Genomic DNA, 24836 nt, shown 5'->3' on the forward strand with positions numbered 1-24836 from the left:
CATTGATGATTATTTTGTTAATTCTAGTGGTTCAAAAAAGCCAGAGAAAATTCAGCAGATAACCCATTTGTAAAACTAGATGTAATAATGATTGATTGTGAAATATTGTAATTGAAAAGAATTATATATCAAGTTATTTGTAATGATGCGATATTAAACTGGTGGTCAGTCTTCTGACAGGTCACTGCCTAGTCAAACATCACCTTCGATGATAGGCATAGCATAGCATAGACAAAAACACCAAAAAATAGCCTCCTTTTGGGAGCAGAAGAATATTTAGAGGGTTGTACAAAATATCTTCTAGATATAGGCAGAGTGGCTGTAAAGCCAAAACGACTCTCTAAAGAATCTACAATCTATTTGCAATGGAAACTACATTTTAACTAAATCATTTATCAACTACTAGAATAATTATGAAACCATGAACCTACCTTCCATATTCTCCTAGGCCCCATGTATATAATTCTCCGCTACTTGTGATAGCGGCTGAGTGAGAACTGCCACAAGCTATATCTCTGATCTTCTTACTCTTTAAAGCTTCGATCATTCGTGGTTTATCCAAATTAAGTCTATTACCGTGTCCCAGTTTGCCATCTTCTCCTTCGCCCCACGAAAATACCTTACCGTCTAAAGTAAGAGCCATCGCATGTTTTCCACCAGAATGTACAGCTACTTTTTTTATCACATATTGACTTAAAAATGGTATAGGTCTTGGTGTTGGAACATTGTTATTATGTCCCAAACCCAATCTACCATTAGTACCTTCACCGCAGGCATATAATTTTCCTTCCTGTGATACTATAAAGAGAGACTTCGAACCACCGGCGATATGTGTCGGTTTTAGTTGACTGAGATAGTCTGAGAGAATTGGTAGTTTCACTTTCGAACCTTTCATTCCGCCAAGTTGGTCCTTATCATTTAAGCCCCATACATAAACCTTGCAACCATTCGTGTTCTGAGGAAATTCCCCGTTAGCTTCTTGAGCTAAAAAATAATAAAATAAATATGTACATTATGCTGACTTGTATTGAAATATTGTTATCTCATTTTCCAACGGTATTAATAAATAAACAAAAAAAATGAGATAATTTTCAATAAATCGATTAAAATGATAATAGCAAACGATATAGCAACAACGGTATGAAGACGACAAGAATCGGACAAAAATTTTTTAACATAATCTCTAATTATACAGAATCTAGTCGCATTAACTCAATCTTGTTGGAATTCATACTAGCAGAGTTTGCTGACAAGACAATAATATATAGTGATGGATCTAAGATGAGGGATGGAGTTGGATGTGCAGGGTACATTTAGAATAGAAAGCAATCTTTACGAATCAAATTACCCGCTATATCTAGAATATATACTGCGGAGCTTTATGCTATCTTATAGGGTTTTTCCTGGCTGAAGTCAAATAAAAAAGATGAGGATGATCTAGATTAGCACTGTGCGCCATAAAAAAACTCATCAAAGAATGAAATGTCCTATTTTATGTGACATCAGAACTATATTATTAAATTTGAATATAACATTCATTTGGGTTAAGGGACATATTGGAATTCATCGTAATGAAAAAGCTGATCGATTAGCAAAAGATTCAGTACTTAATGCAGTTTTATGGTACGTATATAAAGGAAGACATGCGATCAATTCTATAAAAGATGAAATATACATATCCTAACAGAACACTGGGATACCGCTTCACGATCCTCAAATAAAACCTATTTTCAAATTTATCCTACCTTACCCTCTATCCTACCTACCCAACTATATTTTGAGATACACAACTTCGAAATTTAACTCAGCAAGTTTACTTAGAATGAAGACTGGTCATGGGTATTATACAATCATCAGCCTGTACCTGCGAGGATAATTCTTGTGATGATCTAAATCACATTTTGTTCGATTGCAGCAATCACATTCATGAAACAAACAAGTTATTACAGTCACTTGTTAAACAAAACTACTCCCTACCTCTAAACCTCGCACACATTTTAAACATAGATAACAGACATACTTTAGATCTATTAGTAAATTTTGTCAACGATAATAACATTAATATTTAAATAGTATTATTGAAAAATTCGGTGGCTGATAGACTTGCTTCCAAGTTATTGTCTTACACACACACGCACACACCCGCACACGCACACACGCACACACACGCTCACACCCGCACACACGCGCACTCACACACACAAATAACTCGATACTACTAATACTAATAATATAAGATCAAACGGACGATAAAATGTAAGGTGGAAAGATCAGGAAAAATCGAACATCAAGAAATTATTATTTAAAAAAATGGAAACACCAGGCACCAGGGTCTATAGAAAGAAAGAAAGTGAAAGACCTTGGATGATAGTTTGCAAGACAAAACATGTAAATATTGAAAGATGAAAGAATTTAGATCGGAAATATAAATAAATGATAATCTAGACAAGATTCTTCAAATTAGCTCGTTGCCAGTTGCTTTTTACAAAATACCTTTTTCTTTGTGGAAGAAAACATAAAGTGATACCCATTAACGCCAATACCAATAACCAATAGCAATTATCTCGCAGATTGGCTTTAAATATTTCAATAATGGATTTGCAATAATGAAGTTACACAATTTAAAAATAATTATGTAAATGAAATGAAAACTTCATTCCTAAATACAAACGTTGCTGTTAATCGTTTGATCATAAAGATGTCTGAAAATAAGGTTAATTATACTTAATAAATATTAATAACACAAAATTATTGTTGGCATTAAATTTTGTATTTAACAATTTTATATTTTTTATATTTTTATTTTATTTTATACATCATACAAGACGAAAAATCTTTGAACAAACTATACCTAAGCCTTCCTAGTGAATCACTTGTATTTAGCGACTATTGTTTTACAATATGTAGTGATTAATTTATCACATTGTATAATATTAGAATAATACTTACTAATCGTAACCATTGAAGCTCCTGTACCAGAATCTTGGGTTAGATCCCAGTCGTTGGCCAAAAATGACACAGATGTTTTCAATTCACCATAAGATGGCCTTTTTATACCCACTATTGTAATTCCATGAATTTTACAGTCTATACCATTATTCCGACATTTTATTATGTTTATTTCTATCAAAGGATAATGCTACAATTGAGATGAGAATTAATTTTGGAAACAAATTTGTAACCATATTTATAATAGTCTTAAATTATGGACAAAATGGCATTATTTCGCTGTAATCAATGGTACAGTGTGGAATAGTGACATCAATTCAAAATTTTTATTAAAACCTACATTCTACTATCGGATATAGAAATATGGAACCTGTAAAACTGAAGATGTGATCTGAAGGCAAATTTTAAGTCAAAACATTCATAATATATATAGGTACTTCACGCAGGCCTTTTTGGCCCATAGTATGGAAGTGCTTCCCTTCTATTTTTTCCTATTTTTTGCTTTCGTTTTCCAGTCCTGAATTCTTCTCTCTCTTAGACCCTCCATCACTTCTGCGTATCATCTTTTCCTTGTTCTTCCTTTTTTTCTTGTTCCTCCTTGTCCATCATTTTTGTTGCTCTAAATTCTGGCATTCTCTATATGTGATCCAGCCACTCTATTCTAATTTTGCTTATCTTCCTATATCATTATTTCTTCTTCTCGGCCATATATTTCTTCTCCTCAACCACAAATCTTTCTCCTTTTTATCGCCTAGTATCTTTCCCATATATCTGACTGTTGGTCTTATTATTGTTTTGTATAGATGTAGCTTCGCCTTTCTGGAGATTTTTTGGAATCTTATTATCGCATTCAGCGCTCCCAGCTGTTTACTTCCCCTTGTCATTTTCTCTTCCAGATTTTCTCTCTCGTCACCCTCAACCGCCCCAAGATATACATAACTTTGAATTTGTTTCTTCGTTCAGTTGTATTGACAAACTTCTCATTGCTCTTTTCTATTGAGATTTTATCATTATAATGAACTTCGATTTATATTCGTTGACTCGTAGATTCACTGTCTCTGGCATTTCTATGAAGGCTCTGCGGGTTTCCTTAAGCTCGGTTTCCGATGTTGAAAGGATTACTACATCGTCTGCGTATACCAGTAGTTGCGTTATTCTTGTTTATAGTGTCCTTGTTCTGTTCAAACCGATTTCACGTACTATCCATTCTAATACTATATTGAACAGCGAGTGGATAAAAAATCTCCCTGTATTAGTCCTGTGTTGGTTTGGAAACATTTTGATATTCTTTGATTTGCCTTTACCTTCGTTTTTGTATGTTCGAGTGTCATTTTCGTTATCTTTATTGGAATACTAAGATCGTTCATAATGCTGTACAAATGGTTCCCGTTCACAATATCGTAAACTTTTTGGAAATCTATCCGAGTAAATAGGCATATGGTATTTTGCGTTTGCCTCAGAGTGAAAATGTGGTCTGTGCCTGATCTTCCAGATCTAAGTCCACATTAGTAGACTTAGAACAAGTTTTCTCCATATACTCTCAAACATTTATCTATGGCCTTGGTCAAAATTTTGTAGGTTGTATCTAGTAGCGCTGTACCTCTATAGTTTTTGCATTAATTTCTTTTACCTTTCTTGCATTGGTACCATTATTGCCATTTTCCACGTTTCTAGTATTGTCTTTTGTTTCCATATACTGCTTATCAAATGATATATTCTCGTCTTCAGTACAGTTCCACCATACTTGATTAATTCTGCTCTATTTCGTCCTCTCCCGTGGACTTGCCTTTTTTTAGCCACCGAATTATTTCTAGTATTTCCTCCTTTGTTGGTGGCAATATATTTTTCCCCTTTGTTATTTTTTATATAAATAGTATTTCAATCACCTTGCCCTTTATTGTATTTTATTTTGACAAATTCTTCATTTCTTTGTTTTGAAAACTTTCTTCAATACATTAAATTCTGGTCTTCATTCCTTTGTGTTTCATTGATCTACACGTTCTTCTTTGTTCTTTGCTCCTCATACAGTTTTTTATCTTTATCTGTTCAGGTCTCAGGTTCAGGTCTCAATTCCTTCTTTACATTTGGCATCAAACCATTCGTCCCTTTTTCCCTGCTTCTTTTTCTGTGGTATCATTTTACTTGCCGCCTTCTTTATGGTTTTCTCTTAATGTTTCAATTCTTCATTAATATTATAGCTCTGTTGTTCTATTAGGGCACTCTCCAGTGGTTCTTCGTATTTTTTCTTTGTTGTTTTATTATCTATGAGCTTTCCCACCTATAGTCTCTTTTGATTTTTCTTTTCTTGTTTACTATTAAGTGCTTTTTTGCAATTACTAAAAAATGGTCGCTGTCCGCATCTCCTCCTCTGTAGGTTCTTACATCTTCTACTATTTTCATTAATAGTTGGTCTATTAAGAAATGATTGATTGGATTAGAATAGTTCCTGCTTGGAATAATAAACTAGAATAAAAACAACAAAAAATAGGGTACTATTAGTAAGGATATACAAAAATCTCGTAAGTATACTAACATTAACGAAACAATTAGATAACAAGATAACAACATAACAAGAATGTGGTTTGCTTTTACAAAAGTGATACATGTTGTCATCCCTTCACATTAACCATCCTGGAGTCGTACATACTTGCTCCATCTCTCCTCTCACTTCTGTTAGCAAACCCGGAAGTCTGCTGGTGTTAAAATTTTATAAACGCAGTAGTCTGCTAGTAAATGGACTTAATCGACTCATACTAATTCCTTTTGATTGGCACTTTCATTTTAGGGAAATAGCCTTAAGTCCGTCAAAACCAGACTTGGTGTAGGAGCATTGTAATGTATCTACTGGCCAAAAACAACTGGAATTTAAAATAAGAATGCAAAGATCTCGGTCACTGTTTGTTCTTTTGGATATCAAAGAAGCGAGAGATTGAGAGATTGCAAAATTGTGGATTTTTGGAAACCTATTCTACTTTCCTCGTCACACTGCTTACACTGACGCCAGGTTTCTGGGTCATAAAGGTAGACACCGCCGGTCACTATAGTCCTCATCTATCGTTTGGAATGCGCTCAGGAAAATCCTCAAAAATTGTACGACGCAACTATTTTCCTTAGATGTTTTTGGCACACAGCTTATGTATCATTATGTAATTGTAAAGTATTTGGAGGGCGGTTTTCTTAGAGTTCGGTAGCCAACATGCGGATTGTTGAACGACGGTCAAAAAGGATTAACACTTGAAAAAGCTCAACATTACCTATTGTGTACACTATGCTTGTTTTCAAAACCTACCTACCTCCTCTAAATGACTGCCCATTTATACACACGAGAAGTCGATAAATATCTCTATCTGTAATTTATTGCAATTTTTGTACAATTACTGATGGCTTCTCCCCCAAATTTGTTAAAAATCACAATTCTTCTCTTTTGTCGCCACTCATTTTGCTGATATGCAATCTAAACACACTTACGGAATTTCTGTATAATAACGAACAAGTTCAAACTTGTAATGTGCCTTGAAAAACTGCAGTGGTTACCGTGGAGAGAAAGAAATTCTCATTATTTGATAGCCTCATATAGAGAATATAATCGGAAATTGACAACAGGCTAATAAATATAGGACGAAAATAAACACAATGGAAATTTGCTTATTGGGTGTTGAGCTTGGGAGCACTATGTCCTGGCATAGTCACGTGGCCCAATTAGCTTCACAAAAACTTGGAGCCCTCTTTGAGACCAAAAGCCTATACACTCCGAAATAGTTTCTTTTCCTCTACAAGGTCCAGATTCGTCCATCTTTGGAGTATTGCTGGCAAGTTTGGAGTTCGGCTCTTAAGCATACCTTTAGATGCTAGATTCAATACAAGAAAGAGCAACGACACGCAGTTCGCCTGCAGACGCCAAAAACGTTAATTTATCGGGATTCCTTTCTTTGGAGAAGTGTAATCCTGTGGAATCAGCTACCAAGGCACTTTTTTCCCGATTACTACAACCTGCAGAAGTTCAAGATCAATATCAACAGGCATCTCCCCACGGCAGGCACGGCTCCAGTGAAATAGGGAAGACCAAGAAAAAAAGATTAACCAAATAAAGGAAATAGAGATAATAAGAGAACAAACTGACAAAGGCAATGACAAAAATAAGTACACAGAAGACTTAAATCGTCATCTGACACCTGAAGAGATAAAAGAAAAAGAGAAGAAACATTACAAATGTGATGAAAAAGTAAGAGATGCCATCTTTTCCAAAATATTTTTGTTAATGAATAAAGTTAAAAATTATTAGTTATTATGTATACTAACCTTTTCCATATTAGACAATAGCAACACCGACGTATCGTGATTTTTGACATTAACAACATTCAGTACCGTCATAGAATTCATGGCATATCCTCCATTTACAACAATAACAGAAGGCATGTAGCTATTATCTCCTGGATCTACGCCAACTTTCAAACTCTTTACAGTAACATCTGGATAAACTTCCAATCTAATCCAATGTTTTCCTTGTGAACCGTTACTTTGCCAGATGGTTCCAGGTATTTCAAAACGAACAGCATATTTTGATGAAACTGTAACGTTTTTTACTATTCGTCCCCATTCTGTTATCAACTCTCCATCAAGATCAATGGTATCATGTCTATAGTATCGACCAGCTCTACCTGCATGGACTTCTGGTGACCCTATAAACAAAAAAAATGTTTTGTAGCAAACGGTAAAGAATAAAAACTGGATATTGTTTATTATGTTGGTAGCAAAATAAAAAAATTCTAAGAAATAATTTGACGCATTTAGAACAGCTTCGTGCTAATATCTAGGTAGGTATTTTCCTGTAAAAAGTTCTATTTAACCATCAGATTAGAAATTTAATGTTTGTAAAGCACTCTAAATTATTAAACTTTTTTTCTCCTAAATAAACATATGTGCTGGTACCCTGACAAGAAAAATTTTCTTTGTCTAGTTCATTTAGTGCCTCTAGAAATTCAAACACAAACTTCGAGTTGATTATTTGTGAGTTGATCGCTTTACAACCACTTGACTGTCGCATAACGTTCCTACATCTTATTTCTAATAGGTCTAAGTATTGCTATCCCCATTCCATATTGTTTCATTTTTTGATGTCTTCATTATCTTTAGACTCAACGTGCAGCGTTAGACATATCATGAGGCTTGTTCAATGTGAACAAAAAATTTGAACAATTCCATACTTTGGAGGGTGCTGCGACACCTTCTATTATTTTAAAAATGCATAGCTGTATATATTTTCGTTAAAGTGAAATAATCTGATTTCAAAGTAAGTTTAGTGAAATGGAATACAGATGAGTTTAATAGTTTTATTTTGAGACAAAGTTTTTTACAGATATGGATGATTTTATGTTTGGTTCTTATCATGATAACTTCTTCCGAGTTAGTTGAGAATAACTGAAGTGGTCTGGCAGAATTAGGGCTAATAAGGGTTTATCCACAGTATGAATATAATTTCCATAATCAACCAAAAAGAACAAAGATGGTTAGGTTAGGTTCAAGACTCCTAGAAATACGAATGCCAAAAATATATTGATGAACAAATAGTCCTGAGCGAGGGCTAGAATATTTGTACCTGCTACCAAATGTTCACTACCACTAGATTAATACGCAAGACATAGCAATCCATTATAATAGTAAGGATACTATCAAAGTATGCAAATTCCATGTCAACGATTCAAAGCTGATCTGGGAATACAGTAGGAGACCCAATGAGGAACATATGAAATGAAGAGCCAAAAAAATATTGCAAAAAATTTATACTAGCCCGGAACCCTTTTATAGTATCGAGAAAAGTACCTAAAAAATAGTTTCAGAAGAAGGAAGAATCTGAAAGAGAATTACTCTGTCGATTTTTTCCAGGGACTGCAAAAAGTTCTTTCGGATTTTTACTACTACGAAATCTAAGGAATATCTGGATTTTAGTAAAAATATGGTACACCCTTTCACTGAATTTTTGATCATTACCGTTTCAAGAACTATCTAATGAGACTAGGTCTAGCAGAAGCTAACAATTGCAGGCTCTGTTGGGAAGTGGAAGTAACAATGGATGATTTAGTTACATAATGGGTTGTCATCAAAAGCTTATAAAGACAAGGTTTTGAACGAGAATGAGATATGGAAACGTGATCTTGAAGTAACCACAAGTAGTTGAGGAAGAACTGTAGATGATTCTACGGAAAAAACTAGCTCTCATAGATTGTAATGTTATTCCTATACATAATCTAATTTCTTAGCCTGTGTAAAAATAAATATGTACTCCCTGTGGGCATGTTATTTATAATTGTACTACTATGGGAATAAGCTGAGTATAGTTCAGCAAGTACCATCTACAAATTTTGCCATTGAATTGTTATAAAGGATTACAGAAGAGTGGAGGAAATACGATCAAATTTAGAAAACATTCTGAAGAAAAGTTCACAACTTTATAACTACTTTCAAGAGACTGATATGAGCAGCCGGGGACGTTTTTCTGGCATAATCTATTACTTTTTATTGATATTAGTTTGCCGTCATCTTACCTGGTTCATCGATTCGTGAAAAGGGATGCCTGTGATTTTTCTTTGTGTAGAAGCAATTATCGCATAAATCGAAACTGTCGCAGGATTTACATTTAAATCTTGGTCCTCGTATCGGTATTATACAGCATCCGTTACAACTAACGCCATCGTGGCAAGATGGTACTATTTCCATTTCGGTGATCAATCCAGTCCAATTTTGTTGTTTGGGAAAATCGACGGTCAGATCGTGTCCGTTTGGAGAAATTGCTGAAACTACACCGACACTATCATGTGTGACATAACCCCATTTATATCTAGGAGTTGTAACATTGGGTTTCACACGAACTTTGTCTCCTACTTTAATTGTAGATGGTGCTGGTAAAGATGGTGGAAAACCCAGTAATTCTATATGAATAAATCGAACCCAATAGGTGCTGATCTTATGCTGCCAATTAACTTGCAAGTTCAAGTCGTGTAAACCTTCTCTGTCTATTTTAACGATTTTTCCAATGTCACCAAGTTGGACTTCTTCGTAACTTTTACAACACCTCACTAACATACCTACTTCGGCGTTATCTCTAACATACATAGCATATTCGTCGTTTGACAAAAACTGTGATCTTCTAGCGTAACTTTGGTGTTTCTCATCTCCGTAAGTATTCATGGATTGTGCCCCAAGGGCATTATCATATGATATCGATTCCGTTTCAGAGTCATAAACAGAAGATAATGAATCGCTATCTTCAGCGGCTACTTCGGGATGTTCTAGAAGCCAACTAACTATTGATTCTGGTGTGGTGTAGCTATCGGGGGTTATTGCTAATGATTTAATAGCCGCCTCGACAGCATTTTTCGTGAAGCCCATTTCTACTATTTGTGATACCATGGGATGAGGGGGAGTTTCGTCTTCTAATTCTCTTCTCTTGTTGGTACGCTCGCTTACTACACTGTTTACAGAGCATTCGCTATTTGGTGTGGCTAGTTCACTGTTACATCTAGTGCCGTTTTTAGGTGTTGGTTTTTCGTTATTAATGTTATTAGCGGGAGTTTCGAAACTTCCTTCTGCTGCTAAGAATTGGCTTAAATTTAAGGCAGCTAGTTGCATTTCTTCAATTGTAAAACCGGGTTTTAGCGGACTCGGTTGTATACATTTAGAAAGCAATTTTTGTATCAGCAGTATTGGTTGTTGATTCAATTCCTCTTCAATTGACTGTTGTTCTTGAGATTGATCCATACCATTTATTGGATATTTTAATACTTTGCGTAACTTGTATTGATTTGTATGTAGTATACTAGTGGCATTTAGCGCGTACAACATGTTCTGTTGAGTTCTCAAATAAGCCAAATTCACTTGACCTATAATAGAAAAGCAATTTAAAAATTTATTCCTTATTAATATTACTAATAAACAGTAAACTACACGAAACAGAATTATTTTGTATACAGGGTGTTTCAAAAAAAGGTGATCCCGTTTCTAGGATAGATAGAAAACTAAAAATATTTGGGGTTTGCTCAGTAAAAAATTTTCGTAACGCCATCCGTATTCAAATAAAGGATGTTTTGGAAGCTGATACATCCAATGAATTTGTTTTTATTTTTCAATATTAGATTTATTAAGCAAAATTTCAAGTGGCCTTAAACGTTATTTAATTGCTTGTACAACAAAAAGGTACTTTCGATAAAACTCGATGCTGTGTACCGTTTCCGGAGTATTTTGTTTTGAAAATTATGAAGTAATAACCGATGCTGGTAATGATAATTAAACAAAAAGAAAATTTCGAAAAAAGGCTAAGAACATAAAATATAAAGAATTCACTGTCCCCCATTTTCTAAACGATTGAAAGTCAGCTATGAGGTCATTAGAGTAGCGTTGAATTCTGTCTTTTAATTCTTGAGGTGAATTCACCTCTGTAACATAAAGTTTTTCTTTAAGATACGAAGAAACTGTGTAATCCAAGGGATTAAAATCGTATGACGAAGGAGGCCAATGAATCGGAGCTTCTGCACCTCTACCAGTCTATCGATTTGGAAAATCATTCCTCAACCAATTACGACACCTTCTATCAAAAAGCGACGGAGCTCTATCGTGCATAAAAAATAGATATCTTCGCTCGTTTAGAGTTAAATCTTCTAGTACATCGAATAAGTGATTGCCTAAAAAATCCAGGTATATGTCACCATTAAAATTTCCAGGTAGAATGTGATAACCTATTATTTTGTTACCTAAAGTTGCTGCCCAAACATTAACTTTAAATTAGTGCTTGTAATGTGATACCCTTTTGACATATGGATTCTCATCACACCAGTGATTGTGGAAGTTGAACATACCTTGTCGCGCAAAAGTGATATCGTCCATAAAATGAAAAACTCAGATATCTCTAAATTTTGTAGATTTTCCATGTTTTTACCAACTAATATAGTGAATATAAATTCCCCTATTTTTTAACTTAGAATCCACTGGCATTAAGGAAAAATAGAGCCGCTATTTGAAAAAATTGAGTTACCAAATTTTATATATAGTCCAAATCAGCACCAATTTTTGCCAATTAGTTTGTAAAAAATAGAATTTTTTTCTGAAGGTTACATCTGTCATGGAACTAGCATCTGAAACCTTTTAGTGACATAATAAGATTATATGTAAATTCTAAAAATTGCAATCCAATTTCGGTGGAACCAATAGTCTTAAATAACTGAAACAAGTTCCTTAAAAAAACTTTAGTTTCTAATATATATAACTCAGCTCAACTGTACTCAAAATGAAAATTTTAATTAACAGACTTAAGCTCACCATGAAGTGATTTCCTATCGTGATTATTAAAAGAATGTCTAAACATCAATAGATTTGCCCAGGTCTTGACGAAATTCTCTCCCAGTAGCATCCTATCAAAATTGAAGTCTGGTCCCTGTACTAATTTAATACTATTTATGGGAACTTTCTTAACTTCTCCGGATTCGTGAAGCTGCACCCACAGTTTTCCTTTCGGAGTTATTCTAACTACAGTTCCTTGAGATCCCTCGACCTAGAAAAATTACAAAATTTTTTAAACTTCATTAAAATTTTTACACATAAATTGTGCCTAATAACATCTAATGTACAATAACCTCTAAATATAAATTTCTAAAAGGGGATACTTGGTAACTTCTATCTGATTTTTGAAGAGCTACTCACTACATCAGAATGAGATAGATATTATGTTACAACAATGTTTTGTATTCTGATATATAAACTTACCTCCGCCAATGCTCCAATTCTAGGTCTAATATCCCAGGCGCCAATCACATTCAAACAAGCAACCACCATGTAATGTTGCTGATCACTAGCCGGTGTTTCAGAGAGCATGGACGTCGACAAGCAAGAGTCACTCAAAAAATATGCTGCTAAATTCAATTTTTGTATCAAAATAACATTCAAGATTTGATTCCAGCCGAGTATACCGTGCAACATCCTCAATAAATTTATAATTTCTTGTGCCAAAGTACCACTATGAGACTGTGTCAACAATACCGATGATTTAGTAATAGTCAGTGGTTTATTACAAGTGTCATATGAGCAGGTCAGAATAATTCTTCCCAATATATTTAGGAGTTTTTCTAAAAGTACAGGTATTTCTGGATTATCCATATCCCAGGATTTCAAAACAATTTGTAGCAATCTCACTGTCAGAATTTGTTTGAGAAGAATAGATTCGTTCACTCCCGTATTACTAGATGGCGACAAAAATCCTAGAAGCATTTTTATCCAAGGTTTTGTGCTAAACGCTCTACACAGTTGATCAGTTTGGCATATGCTACGGACCAATGTAAGATCCACCCATTCCGAGCAAGTAGAACTTAAAGACGAACAAAACAGACTACTTAAACCGTGTAAAGTATTGGGATGGAGATTGTTATTTGTTAAACCAGTACTTATCGCTATGTTTCTTAAAAAGTTTATACTAGCATCCCTCAATAGTCGAATCAGTTGATTATCTTTTACCAGTTGAGTTCCTAAAATAAAAATGTTGTTATTAAATTGAATAAGTACAATATTAATTACATCTATTTTACTTTTTATACAAAAAGAAAATTATAAACAAACAAATATTCAACGAACTTCAGTTAAAAAAATATAAATATATAACCAGTATTGGTCCAAATCTGATAACAAGAATATTGCTATGTAACAAAATATTTTTATTCAACACAAGTAGATTCATAACAATAATGTATCCTAAAAAAAGAAGTAAAGATGAAGATATTATGTTCGCACAGATGATGAATGTGACAATGAGATACAATAAAAATATGTTAAGCGAATACGAAGACAAAACAAGAATACTACCACATATATAAAAGACAAAGAAGGTAACCTTGTAGGCGACAAAGAAGAAAAAATTAGGAGATGGAAAGAATATTTCTTCGAAATATTTAATGTCGAAAATGAACGAAAATTCACTCGAAGAAATAGCAAATGAAGAAAACTTTGAAAATCAATTATACGGCTTTACCGAACAGAGAAGTTGAAGAAGTGATAATTAAGAAGAAAAACAATAAAAATCCCGGAGAATAACAAAAGAATAAATAAAATATGGCGGTGAACAGCTTGAAGAAAAAATTTTCAATTGACTTCGTCAGATTTGGGAAATCGAGATAATGCCAGAAGCATGGAGAAAAGCTATTATATTACCCATTTACAAGAAAGGAGACAAAACATTGTGTGAAAATTATAGAGGAATAGCCTTGCGTAGTTACATACGCCGCTGAAACAATGAGACTAACAAATATAAACAAAGAACAATTAAAGATATATGAGAGAAGAATAATTAGGAAAATTCATGGACCAGTGAAAGTTGGAAATAATACGTATAGAAGACTTATGAACTATGAAATTAAGAATATATTCGAAAATGACGATATAGTAAATACAATTAAAGCAAAAAAGAATACAATGGTACGGACACATTGAAAGAATGGAAAAACGGCAGAGTACAAGGATAATTACAGAATGGACACCAAAGGGAGAAAAAGATTGTCAGGTAGACCAAAAAAGAGATGGGAAGAACAGATTGCACAAGACAAGCAAAATCTAGGAGTACGTAACTGATTTTCAAAGATTTTCACATTCCAATCTAAATAAACTCAGACCGACACGATTTATGGTATTACAGAGTTTTTAATTACTTAGTGTTATTTTTTTATAAATCGCTCACCAAAAAATAATTTTTCACGGTATATACTCTTTTTCTCGTAGACCACTTTCAAAATTCTTATTACTAGTTTTAGTTGATACATTTACACCACTAAGTTGGAATTTTTGGAACCGTTGTGTAGTGGTGGTGTAAACAGTGTATTCAGTACATTTACACCACATTACCAACTCGGCAAAAAATCAGTTCTAACTATGGAAATGCAGGTACACTCCTTTGAGAATCACTGGATATTACAAACACTTGTTAAAAGATTAAATGAAAAAATAAATAGATGAATCAACAAAATCCATCAAATAGATAAAGAAAACGAAATCGATGCATTTGTACAAAGAATCTTCTATGTGTAAAATAATCCATATTGTGACTGGGACTCAGTCGTACGTCATCTGACGGTCATAAGTTGTAAAGAGGAGTAAAGGAAAGTATGAAAAAATTGATGGATCAATTGGGTAACCATTGAGATATGTTATATATTTTTGGATGAAAATGGATATTACGAGACACTCTGAAAAGTTTTTCTACAACGTTCTAAAGCATGGTAAAAGTAAATACAAGGCAGGGCTTCGCAGTATAGTAGGATTAACTTTTACATTTTTATTGATAAATCTTATTCGCATATTAACTATTGGTCCCCATCTTTTTATTGATAAAGGTAATTATTCAAATAAGAAAAAAAATGTTATAAATAATATTCAAAAAATATGAATTAAACCAAAAATTGAGTGGAAGTAACCACAAACATTTCACCTGGGTCACTGGGTTCCTCCGATTCTGATTCTGAAGTTACAGGTGATGGGGGCGAAGCTAAAGTTAGATCGTATTTTCCTTCTATGCCCATTCTATAGCTGTTTGTGGTACCGTTACTCCATTCCACTCGAACCCATCCGTCGTCTCCTAATTCTCCTATTACTCGACCTTCTCCAGGCGGGTTACCATCCTGAATTGCAAAATAATATAAATATAAATCATTAAAAATATTGTGAGGAAATGAGGCAAATGTTTTACCCTAAATATTGTGTATTATACAGGGCAGTCATGAGGAACTTTACATACTTCTTTCATATGTAGACCCTCGGGGAGGACATCATGAGGCTATTAATTGAGTGATTTGGGAAATTGATCATAAATTTGTGTGTTTACACAGCTTATTCATTTGAATGTTATCATGATGCAGTACACTATTATCAAATATTCGACTGGTATTAGCGAATTTTAGAGATTCCAGGACCGGTTTTAACAAAAACAATTTAGGTATACGTATTGAAAAATTTGCACATACATAATATTTTTTAAATGCAATAAGTGATTTTTTAACTACATAAATAACCAATGAAAACGCCATCTGTGACAATGTTGTAGCACTTTTATTCAATTTTTAGTGAACAATCAAATCTTACAATCAACTACATCTTTACTATCGCTTTTAGTACGGCAGCGACGGGAGGTCCCTAGCCGTTTCATATTCTCCTCAGTTTTAGAGCGTTTTCCTATGTTTTCTTATGCGCAGAATCGATTTTTCGAGGGTGCCGAGCCCAAATCTGATCAAGTAATTTGTTAAAAACAATTTAATAATTTAAAAAGCTATACCTCTTAAACAAAGAGAGATAAGATTTGTTTTAAGATCTACAGTTTTTTTGCAAAAAATCAATATTTAAGAATCTGTCGTCAATATAATGCAAAATTGACATTTTTCTCACTTTATCGGTCATTACTTGTTCCTTACATGATGTAGAAACATTTAAAGTAGCTCAGTTTAAACGTTAAAGTTTAAGCTTCAAAATGAGATGTGGTAGATTTTTTAAATATTATCTGTTAAAAAGTTACATAAGTTTGAATGTACAAATTTCACTTTTACTTCTTTATAGTTTCTTTTGTCATTGATACAATTGCCAAGCGTAATCAGTCATTGGTACACCCATGATTCAAGAAATAACTCCATATAAGAAGTTTGAAAAAACAGTATATCCATTTCAATGACAATTCTAATATACTCCCACGTAATGCAATGAAAGGTGACCGGCTTTTCAAAATAAGACCTGTCATAGAAACTTTGAATAGGACTTCTTTTAGTAGAGTTCCATTAAAAGCAACCTTTGGGTGGATGAACAGATTTATTCCACTAAAGCAAAAATTTGAAAAGGTATAATTCCAAAAAAGCATGCAAATGGAGCTATTGGATTGCGCCCATAAAATAAAACCTGAAACAGGTGCTCAAAATTTTGTACTCCCCAATGTACAACAGTTAGGAGCATCTTCAAACATAGTAGTCAGAATGGTACGGGGCATACCAAGACATAAGAAATATCAAATTTATTTTGATAATTACTTTACTTCCTTGGCATTACTGGAATACTTAGCTAAAGAGATTATATTGAGTCTTGGGACTGTACGACGCAATTGCCTTCCAGATTACAAACTATGCGCAACAATAAAGTAACGAAAAAAGAACGCGGATTTTCCGTTAAGTATTAATGGAATTGATGTGTTAAACATTATATGGAAAGACAACAATGTTGTAGCACTGGTGTCATATTTTGCTGGTGGATTGCCGAAGACCCAAGACAGACGTTATGATGAGGCCAGAAGTACATCGACATTGATCGCCCCCATATCGCCGAATAATATAATGGGCATAGGGGAGGCGTAGATTTGATTCACAGTATTAGGAGAAGGTATAAAATTTTGATATGAAGTAAAATATGGCATGTTTGGACGTTTTATTACTTATTGGACCTGTTAGTGATAAACAAGAATCTTTAGCAGATTTTCGACTGGAGATCGGTGAGACTAGGCTTGAATCTTAAGATCAATACCCGAAGTTCAAATGAAAATGTAATTCAAGCCAGAAAATACAAAGGCAGCGCAATAATTATACTTTTTTGTAATACTAGTGGAAACGATCCCCATAATATCCATGATTCAATGAAGCAACTAACATTTCGACAACAAAAATGTATAGATGCTGTTGGGTTTCATTTCGAGAATCTTGTTTAAATTATTTTATTCTTTTTACAATTATTGTACAGTATAGTATTGCACAGTTTACTTTTTAGTAGAAATACCTGAAATTTATAAAATTTATTTAAATTAATACCTTATTATGAGATATGTCATTATGGTTGTTTATTTTTGGTAAGATTTTATCGCTCACTAAATATTGAACAAAAATCACTTATTGGATTTGGCACAAATATTTTACAGGAGGCAATATTCAATACAAATCCCTAAATTGATTCCTCCAAAGCCGGTCCTGGAACTTTTAAGTTGAGCTAATACCCGTTGAATTTTTGGTAGTAGTGGACTACATAATAAAAAAATCAAAAAATCAAAAAATCAAATAAGCTGTGTAAAAACTATAGCCGATTAAAATTTATGGCCTATTTCACAAAATTAATAAAGAATAGGAGTTGACACTTTTAAGTAGCCACATTATATACTCCCTGAGGAAGCCATATGAAAAAAATTCTTTGGCCTGACAACCCTTTTCTTATGGGGTAAATGAAATTAAAGTTTTGAAACAAACAGCGGTTTCACATATAAACGAATTAAAAATTGAGATTGAAATAAATTCCATAGCCCAATTACAATTTTTTTTTGAAAAATTTTGGGACAACGATCAGTATTTTCAATAATAATTTTTTATTTAAATAGTGTACGAAAGATGTTCAAAATTGAAGATATGACGTTATATCAATGGCAACAATGAATTTGAACTATTGAATTTATCTCATATTGTATACATATTGTGACGAACGCGTGTCCTCCCTAGAGACCGTTCTGCCTGGATATGATGGGATTATAAAATTCGGCAACAACACGGCGCCTTTGATGTACGTTGGAAATACATTGTTTCTTTTGAATCATTTCTAGGAAGGTATATTTATTTATTTGTTTTGTTTCTTTATTTTCTAGAAGTTTTAAGAATTCTTTTAGGATATATAAGTAGTTTGTGTAGCGCAGTTTAGTTAGTTTATAATAAATAGTCGTAGGGAACAGACCGAAATAGAAAGTAATCGAAGAATTTGAATAAGTTATTAAAGTGTTAGTGATAAGTGAATTATTATACGTTAGTGTAGTGTGTGAAGTAATAAATTAAGAACGTAAGAGACAGTGTTTATTATTTCCCCCTCGAAATAAATAAATAAATAGGAAAACATTTCAATATTCACCTGATCTCCCCATTTCCAATCGGCTCCCCTTACCACCTTGGTTCCCAATTTCATTAAATTGGCCAATTCTTGTCCCGACAAACAGCTTGTTTTTGGTTTGTGGCTTTCTATCATATCGGCGTAAAGTACGTAAAATTCTGATACCTTCCTCACTATTTTCTGATCAGATCCAGCTTGTTTCAATAGACCTAATACTGAACTTATTACTCCACTATTGATAATCGGGCTGAGTTCCAAAGCATTATACCTATTACAGGATAGTATTCCTAGTATTGCTAATAACATTCTAGCTCTCGGTACGTCCCGCAACAAAGTGTAAGTACCCAGATTCAAATTAACTTTGGCGCTGGTGCTCTTAGCTTTGCTACTTTTGGATGGTACGTCTCTCAAAATCAAAGCTCTTAATGTTTCTATGCACCATTCTGTTACGGCTAATTGAGAGAGCAAAATGTCGGTTTTTAAAAATGGCGTTACCAAATCTATGTTATCTAAACAGTGATGACATTTCTCGTTTTTGTTTAAGGATAAGTAACCATTCATAATGGCATATTTGACGGAAGTTAGGAGGGTTGCTTCATTTAAAAGATTATGTATCATTTGAAGGCCTTCTTTTCTTGTTTTGCACCTTTTTACCTGGAAAATAAGAAAGTTTTAGGTATACGTAAACAACTTAAACTTACAATGCCTACACTTTACCAGAATGAAGTGGAAATGTGTAAGTGAGAATTTCTTTAGTTCGGTTTTCTTTTTGCTGATGAGTTTTACAGTAGCTATAATTTGAGTAGTATTAAAAAAAGTGTACAAAATATGAAGTTAACCATTGATTTTTAATACAAACAACTTTTTTCCAGTAAAAATATTAAGCGGATGAAAAGTAGTGAAATTATCGTTTAAAAGGATTTTTATTTTTAAATAAACTTACGATTGTCTGAAAAGTTTCCGAGCTCAATCTGAAGATGTCAGCACAAATCAATATAGTCCGGAAATATATTTGCAAACGCGTTGAAAGAGTATCACCAAAATATCAGCCATTTTAGACACTTTTCAATATGAAAATCGTAAAAGTGAGTCGTGAAGATTTTTTTGAAAATAAAAAAATTGTGTATCGAGCTGCTATTAAATATTTTCTTTTAAAGGGCAATAAGCCAACGAAAATAAAAGAGGATTTATAAACTGTTGGAGGCTTCGTACCATTATTTTGTTGCCAGGAAAGGGGGCCATGACAAGGACCCTGCGGCTGGTGGACATGTGGTGTCAGTCTGAAAGGCTAAGGATTAATCCAAGGAAAACCGACCTCCTTCTTTCACTAGGAGGCGCATAAGTGTCACGCTCCCAAATATAAATTTGGAAGACGTGTCTCTTACGTACTCTACAGTCGTCAATTATCTGAAAGTAACTCTGGATACAAAACTTCTCTGACACGAACAAAATAAAAAAGGCCACATGCGCCCTCTGGGCATACCGAAAGGCTTTCACTGGATTTATACCTCACAACGGGGACATCATGTGGTGGCCCTGTACGGAGAAAGCGAAAACAAGAGTACGACTGGACAAAGTTCAGCGCCTCGCGTATCTCAGTATCACAGGGTCATGTGTACGTCCCCAACTAGAGCCGTCGAAGTTCTACTGGGCCTCCCAACTTTAGATCTAGCGATAAAATTCGAGTCCATGAGGACGGCATCCATACACAAACGGCTCCAGGAGAAATAGCTTGGTCGAAGCAAGCTTCTGCTAATAATTTTCACTTGGGGAACAAGCTACAGTCTTCCAAATGGAGGTATTCGCTGTGATGGAATGCGGACGAGCGATACTCAATCAGATATATCAATCTGATCAGATAGGAGAGCTGCCATGCAAGCCATACCGACCGAAAAGGTTTGCTTTAGGCTAGTGCTGGAGTGCAAGAGAGTCCTACAGAATCTGGTGAGTGATGGCTGCAAGAATCAGCTCGTTTGGGTGCCCGGTCACTCGGGTAACAAAGGCAACGACGAAGTGGACTCACTCACCAGAGTGGGATCGGGGAACTCATCATTGGGTCCAAAATCCATCCTTGGTGTAGCTAAAAGTGTTACTATCACGTCTTTTAACGGTCTACTTGCAGGGCGGGCTCGGCAAAGATGGATACAGACACCTGGCATGAGACAATCAAAGGCACACTTAGATGGACATTGTACGTCTCACACCAAATAACTGCTCCAACTAAATAAGCGCAAAATCCTACTAATTACCGGACACGGTCATCGAAGACATCATATCACACCATGGGCATCACAGACGATCCGGAGTGCACGGAGAAGAATGAAGCTGCAGACTACATCATCTGCGAGTGCCTAGCACTCACATGAGCGCAGTTTGAATACTTGTGCAAGCCCCACATCTTGCCTAATGACATCAAAAGGTTCAAGCCAAAGCACCTGATTGGTTTCTCAAAGGAAATCGGCCTTTTGTTACGTCAAATTGGGCGCCAGACGAGCTTATATGAAGGACTATGTACTATGAACTATTAACCATTATTTTGGTTAGCTGAATGCAAAAGTGACTCTATCAGCTTAACTGACGACGAGCGTTCATGACGGCCAAAAGCTGCAACAACCAGCAATGTCATCGGAAAAATTGTTCAAATGCTATTGGATGATCGTCGAATTGAGGTTAAAGAAATAGAAGAGGCTGTACTTTCAATAATAGAATTACTCCCCAAGTGGTACATTCAAACGCCTCAAACATCACCAGACTCATCTCAAAATGATTTTTCTTTTTGAAATAATGAAAAATAAATTGTTTACTGACATGGCTTTAAAAGGGCAACAAATCTTTATGAATACGCCACATTAGTGTAATATAGAAAGTTAGAGTAGGTTGGTTTCAGGGTTCCAAACAAATAAAAAAAAGTATTCAAGACGACAAATATTTTAGATACTCAATCAAGTTAAGTAAACGGATTATCATTATATAATAATATAATAAAAATTATTTTATTTAAGCCGGAAACATCCAAGCATTTGGGTAATTATGTCAACTATTTTTAGTATTTTGGTTAAGTGAAATTTTTGAATAGTGCATTTCAATAAAAGAAGGTAGGTGTAGTGTGATTAGACATTTAGTGTTAAGAACTGGCAACAAGGTCAAGGGTAGACAACCTGCGTAAAAAGGACAAGCTGTCAGCAGTGATCTAGGGGAACAGAGGTTAGAAATGACAGACAGTAAAGTTATAATTCATAATTCAATTGTACATAGTGTAACTAAAACTAAAACAAAACCGAAACGTTTGATTCATTAATTGAAAAACCAACAAAAGTAGTAGTACTTAGAACAGAAAATATGGGTATAGTAAGGTATCCTTAAAAGGTACATGCCATTGTGGGAAGGAATGTTCTACCATCCATTGTTTCTGTTATATTCAAAGAAATGAGACAGATTACCCAAAAATCCCTCATGAATCATCCTGTTTATTGGTGTGAACTACATGAAAATTCGTTTAGAAGTGTATTAAGTTTATTGTGAACAGATATACAGACAGGCTCTACGGAATACTTTGTAATATGAAACGATTATGTTTAATCATCGTGTAAATATTGATGAACTAATTTGAGTTGTAAATTGAATTTTTCTTGGACATGAAAACTTTCAACTGAAAATCAATATTGTCGAATTAGGAAAATATATGGCCAATATATAAGTTTAACCATTTTTTTATTATAACAAATTCAGTAGTAATATATATATATATATATATATATATATATATATATATATATATATATATTATATATATATATAAAAATATATATAATAAAAATGGTATATAAGTAGCCAAGCAGCCATTAGAGTTTGGGATTGTCTACATAAATGAAACGAGCTAGGAAAGAATAATAAAATTACCCTACAATGAATTCCGGGAAACACCGGAGCGAAGGGCAGAACAATGGGAAAAGCGCTAGAAAAGAAGGTAGATAGGAGCAAAACCAATTATTGGGACAGCCTACAGGGGCTGAGACAGGCAAAGATTCTTCTAGACTACTATAACCAGTAGATCTGTTGAATGTATCAAGGAGCTACAGAGCACTACACCTGGGAACGCTTAAAATAGAAGACGAAGATCTCTGGCAACTACAACCATCCCACATTTTAGACTATATAAAAGGAGTGGGATTAATGGATGTAAACATTGAGTTTTCCAGTCTCGCAGCAAGAAAGGGGGACACAATAGATCCTTTGGGTCGCAGTGTATACGATATCCCAAATCTATATAACATACATACATGGACTATGGACAACAGAAGGGCGAGAGATAATAAAGATGAACCATGCAGGAGAAGTGGCGAAAATGTCAACAGAATCCGAGACCTTGTCTGTTGTTTGATGATCAAAATAATCGAGGATCAATTAATTTTGAGTCACACTACTGTTTATCAGGTTTTGACTAAAAAATTGAAGTTGATAATGATCTGCGCAATTTCAATAAATTGGTTTTTGGTAAAAAAACCTTTTGTGGATCCTGCACCTCCTCACTCACCTGATGTGAGTCCTATTTCCCTAAAATGAAAACTAGAGGCATTATTTTGGGTCAATAGAAAAAATTCAAATGGTTGTAACTGACTAACTGAAGCTATAAGGTATGGAAGAATCATTTTCAACGCTACGTGGTTTCCACAAGGGAATTACTTTGAAGTAGACAACATTAAATTGTGAGTTTACTATATTAAAACTAAGTTAAAAACACTCACTACTTTCATTTCTACCTCTCATGTATATATTTATGTTAATATGTTTTTACAAAACGTGTGACTTGTGTTTCAAACACAGTTATATAAAATTCAACATTTAATTGATTGAAATTATAATAAAATGATAATACTAACTTGGTTATACATGACTTTTCTCAAAATTTCCACATCACAAGATGAGTTTGTCACAAATTGTATAATAGAATGTATCATATCTAAATTTTCATTACTGACTCTCTTCATTTGCTTTTCATGTAGTTTGGTAACAATACCTGAAAAATAAGAACACAAATTTATCACAAAACGTAATCAAACCAAAATATTTTTAGAAATTATTCGATAATTGAAATTGATCGAGAGAGGGGAAGGATGAATGAAACAAATAAGAAGGGAGAAAAAACTTTTACTTTTTTTAGTTTCTAGTTTGAACTATACCACACCTGTTAGAATCATGTGGCTTTCCATTTTCTTTTCTTTTTCCTGTTGAGTAGGTTCAGAACGAGTCATAATCTCTGTTTTTTCTACATTCCATTTTTCCTCTAAATCGTTTTTAATATCGCCACAATTTTTACTCGGTTTTGGTGTATTCGAATTGAAGGTATCCACTGCTTTTTGAGTATTATTTTTAATTTCATTATTCACATCGTCTGTTTCGCTTTTTGACTCTGAAATTTTACCATCAGAACTCGTCTTGCGTATTTTTGTGATGTCTTCACTTGATTTGTGTTTTTCAATCGATTGCGATTGGATAGTGGCGTTTACTATATCTTCAGGTTTTTGTATTTCCGAAGTATGTCTGCCGCATTTTAGGTCTTTGATAACTTTTCTAACCAAAGTACGTACTCTAGGTTCTTTATATAGGACGTTGACTTTTTTGAAAGCTTCCATTTCCAAGCTTATTGCTGGCTTTACTTCGTACAGCAAGAAGCGACATTTTTCTAATAGGGGAATGCAAATTTCTTTGTACCCCTTATTCACTTCTTGACGTGTTTTTATCAGACTCCACTTTGTTTGATGAACGCATTTTATTACCTCTGCTACAGATTTAGGAATTTTCACTGTGGATTGAGTTGCATCTAAAAATGAATAGCTATTTATATTCATACAATATTCTCAACAATAAATGAAACAAATGTTGGCATTCTAATATATTTTAAGTAGTAATGGTCCAAGAAAATATATATATTATTTGGAGAGAATCTTGTGTCTTGCCCTTACAATTATATTCCAATAGATTTTGAACTACAACGGATGACGTACAAAAGATATGTAATTTGAACCATG

General features: G+C 34.0%; 1 protein-coding gene across 4 annotated transcripts in view; it reads right to left on the reverse strand.

Moving 5' to 3' along the window:
- LOC130442199 (E3 ubiquitin-protein ligase HERC2) overlaps nucleotides 1–24836 on the reverse strand; it is a 100768-nt gene that overhangs the window by 36443 nt on the left and 39489 nt on the right. For all 4 annotated transcript variants that reach the window (XR_008909677.1, XM_056776322.1, XM_056776324.1 and 1 more), the window contains exons 22-31: nucleotides 23993–24628; nucleotides 23688–23824; nucleotides 18829–19461; nucleotides 15407–15596; nucleotides 12703–13457; nucleotides 12259–12490; nucleotides 9492–10826; nucleotides 7249–7628; nucleotides 2950–3139; nucleotides 432–984 (exon numbers count right to left, since the gene is read on the reverse strand). Coding sequence is in view for 3 of the 4 variants with exons in the window: in XM_056776322.1 (XP_056632300.1) it covers nucleotides 432–984; nucleotides 2950–3139; nucleotides 7249–7628; nucleotides 9492–10826; nucleotides 12259–12490; nucleotides 12703–13457; nucleotides 15407–15596; nucleotides 18829–19461; nucleotides 23688–23824; nucleotides 23993–24628 (5041 nt within the window). In the remaining variant the exon portion in view is untranslated. The remainder of the gene's footprint in view (nucleotides 1–431; nucleotides 985–2949; nucleotides 3140–7248; nucleotides 7629–9491; nucleotides 10827–12258; nucleotides 12491–12702; nucleotides 13458–15406; nucleotides 15597–18828; nucleotides 19462–23687; nucleotides 23825–23992; nucleotides 24629–24836) is intronic.

Source organism: Diorhabda sublineata, chromosome 3 (assembly GCF_026230105.1).
Source record: "Diorhabda sublineata isolate icDioSubl1.1 chromosome 3, icDioSubl1.1, whole genome shotgun sequence".
NCBI classification, from domain to species: domain Eukaryota; kingdom Metazoa; phylum Arthropoda; class Insecta; order Coleoptera; family Chrysomelidae; genus Diorhabda; species Diorhabda sublineata.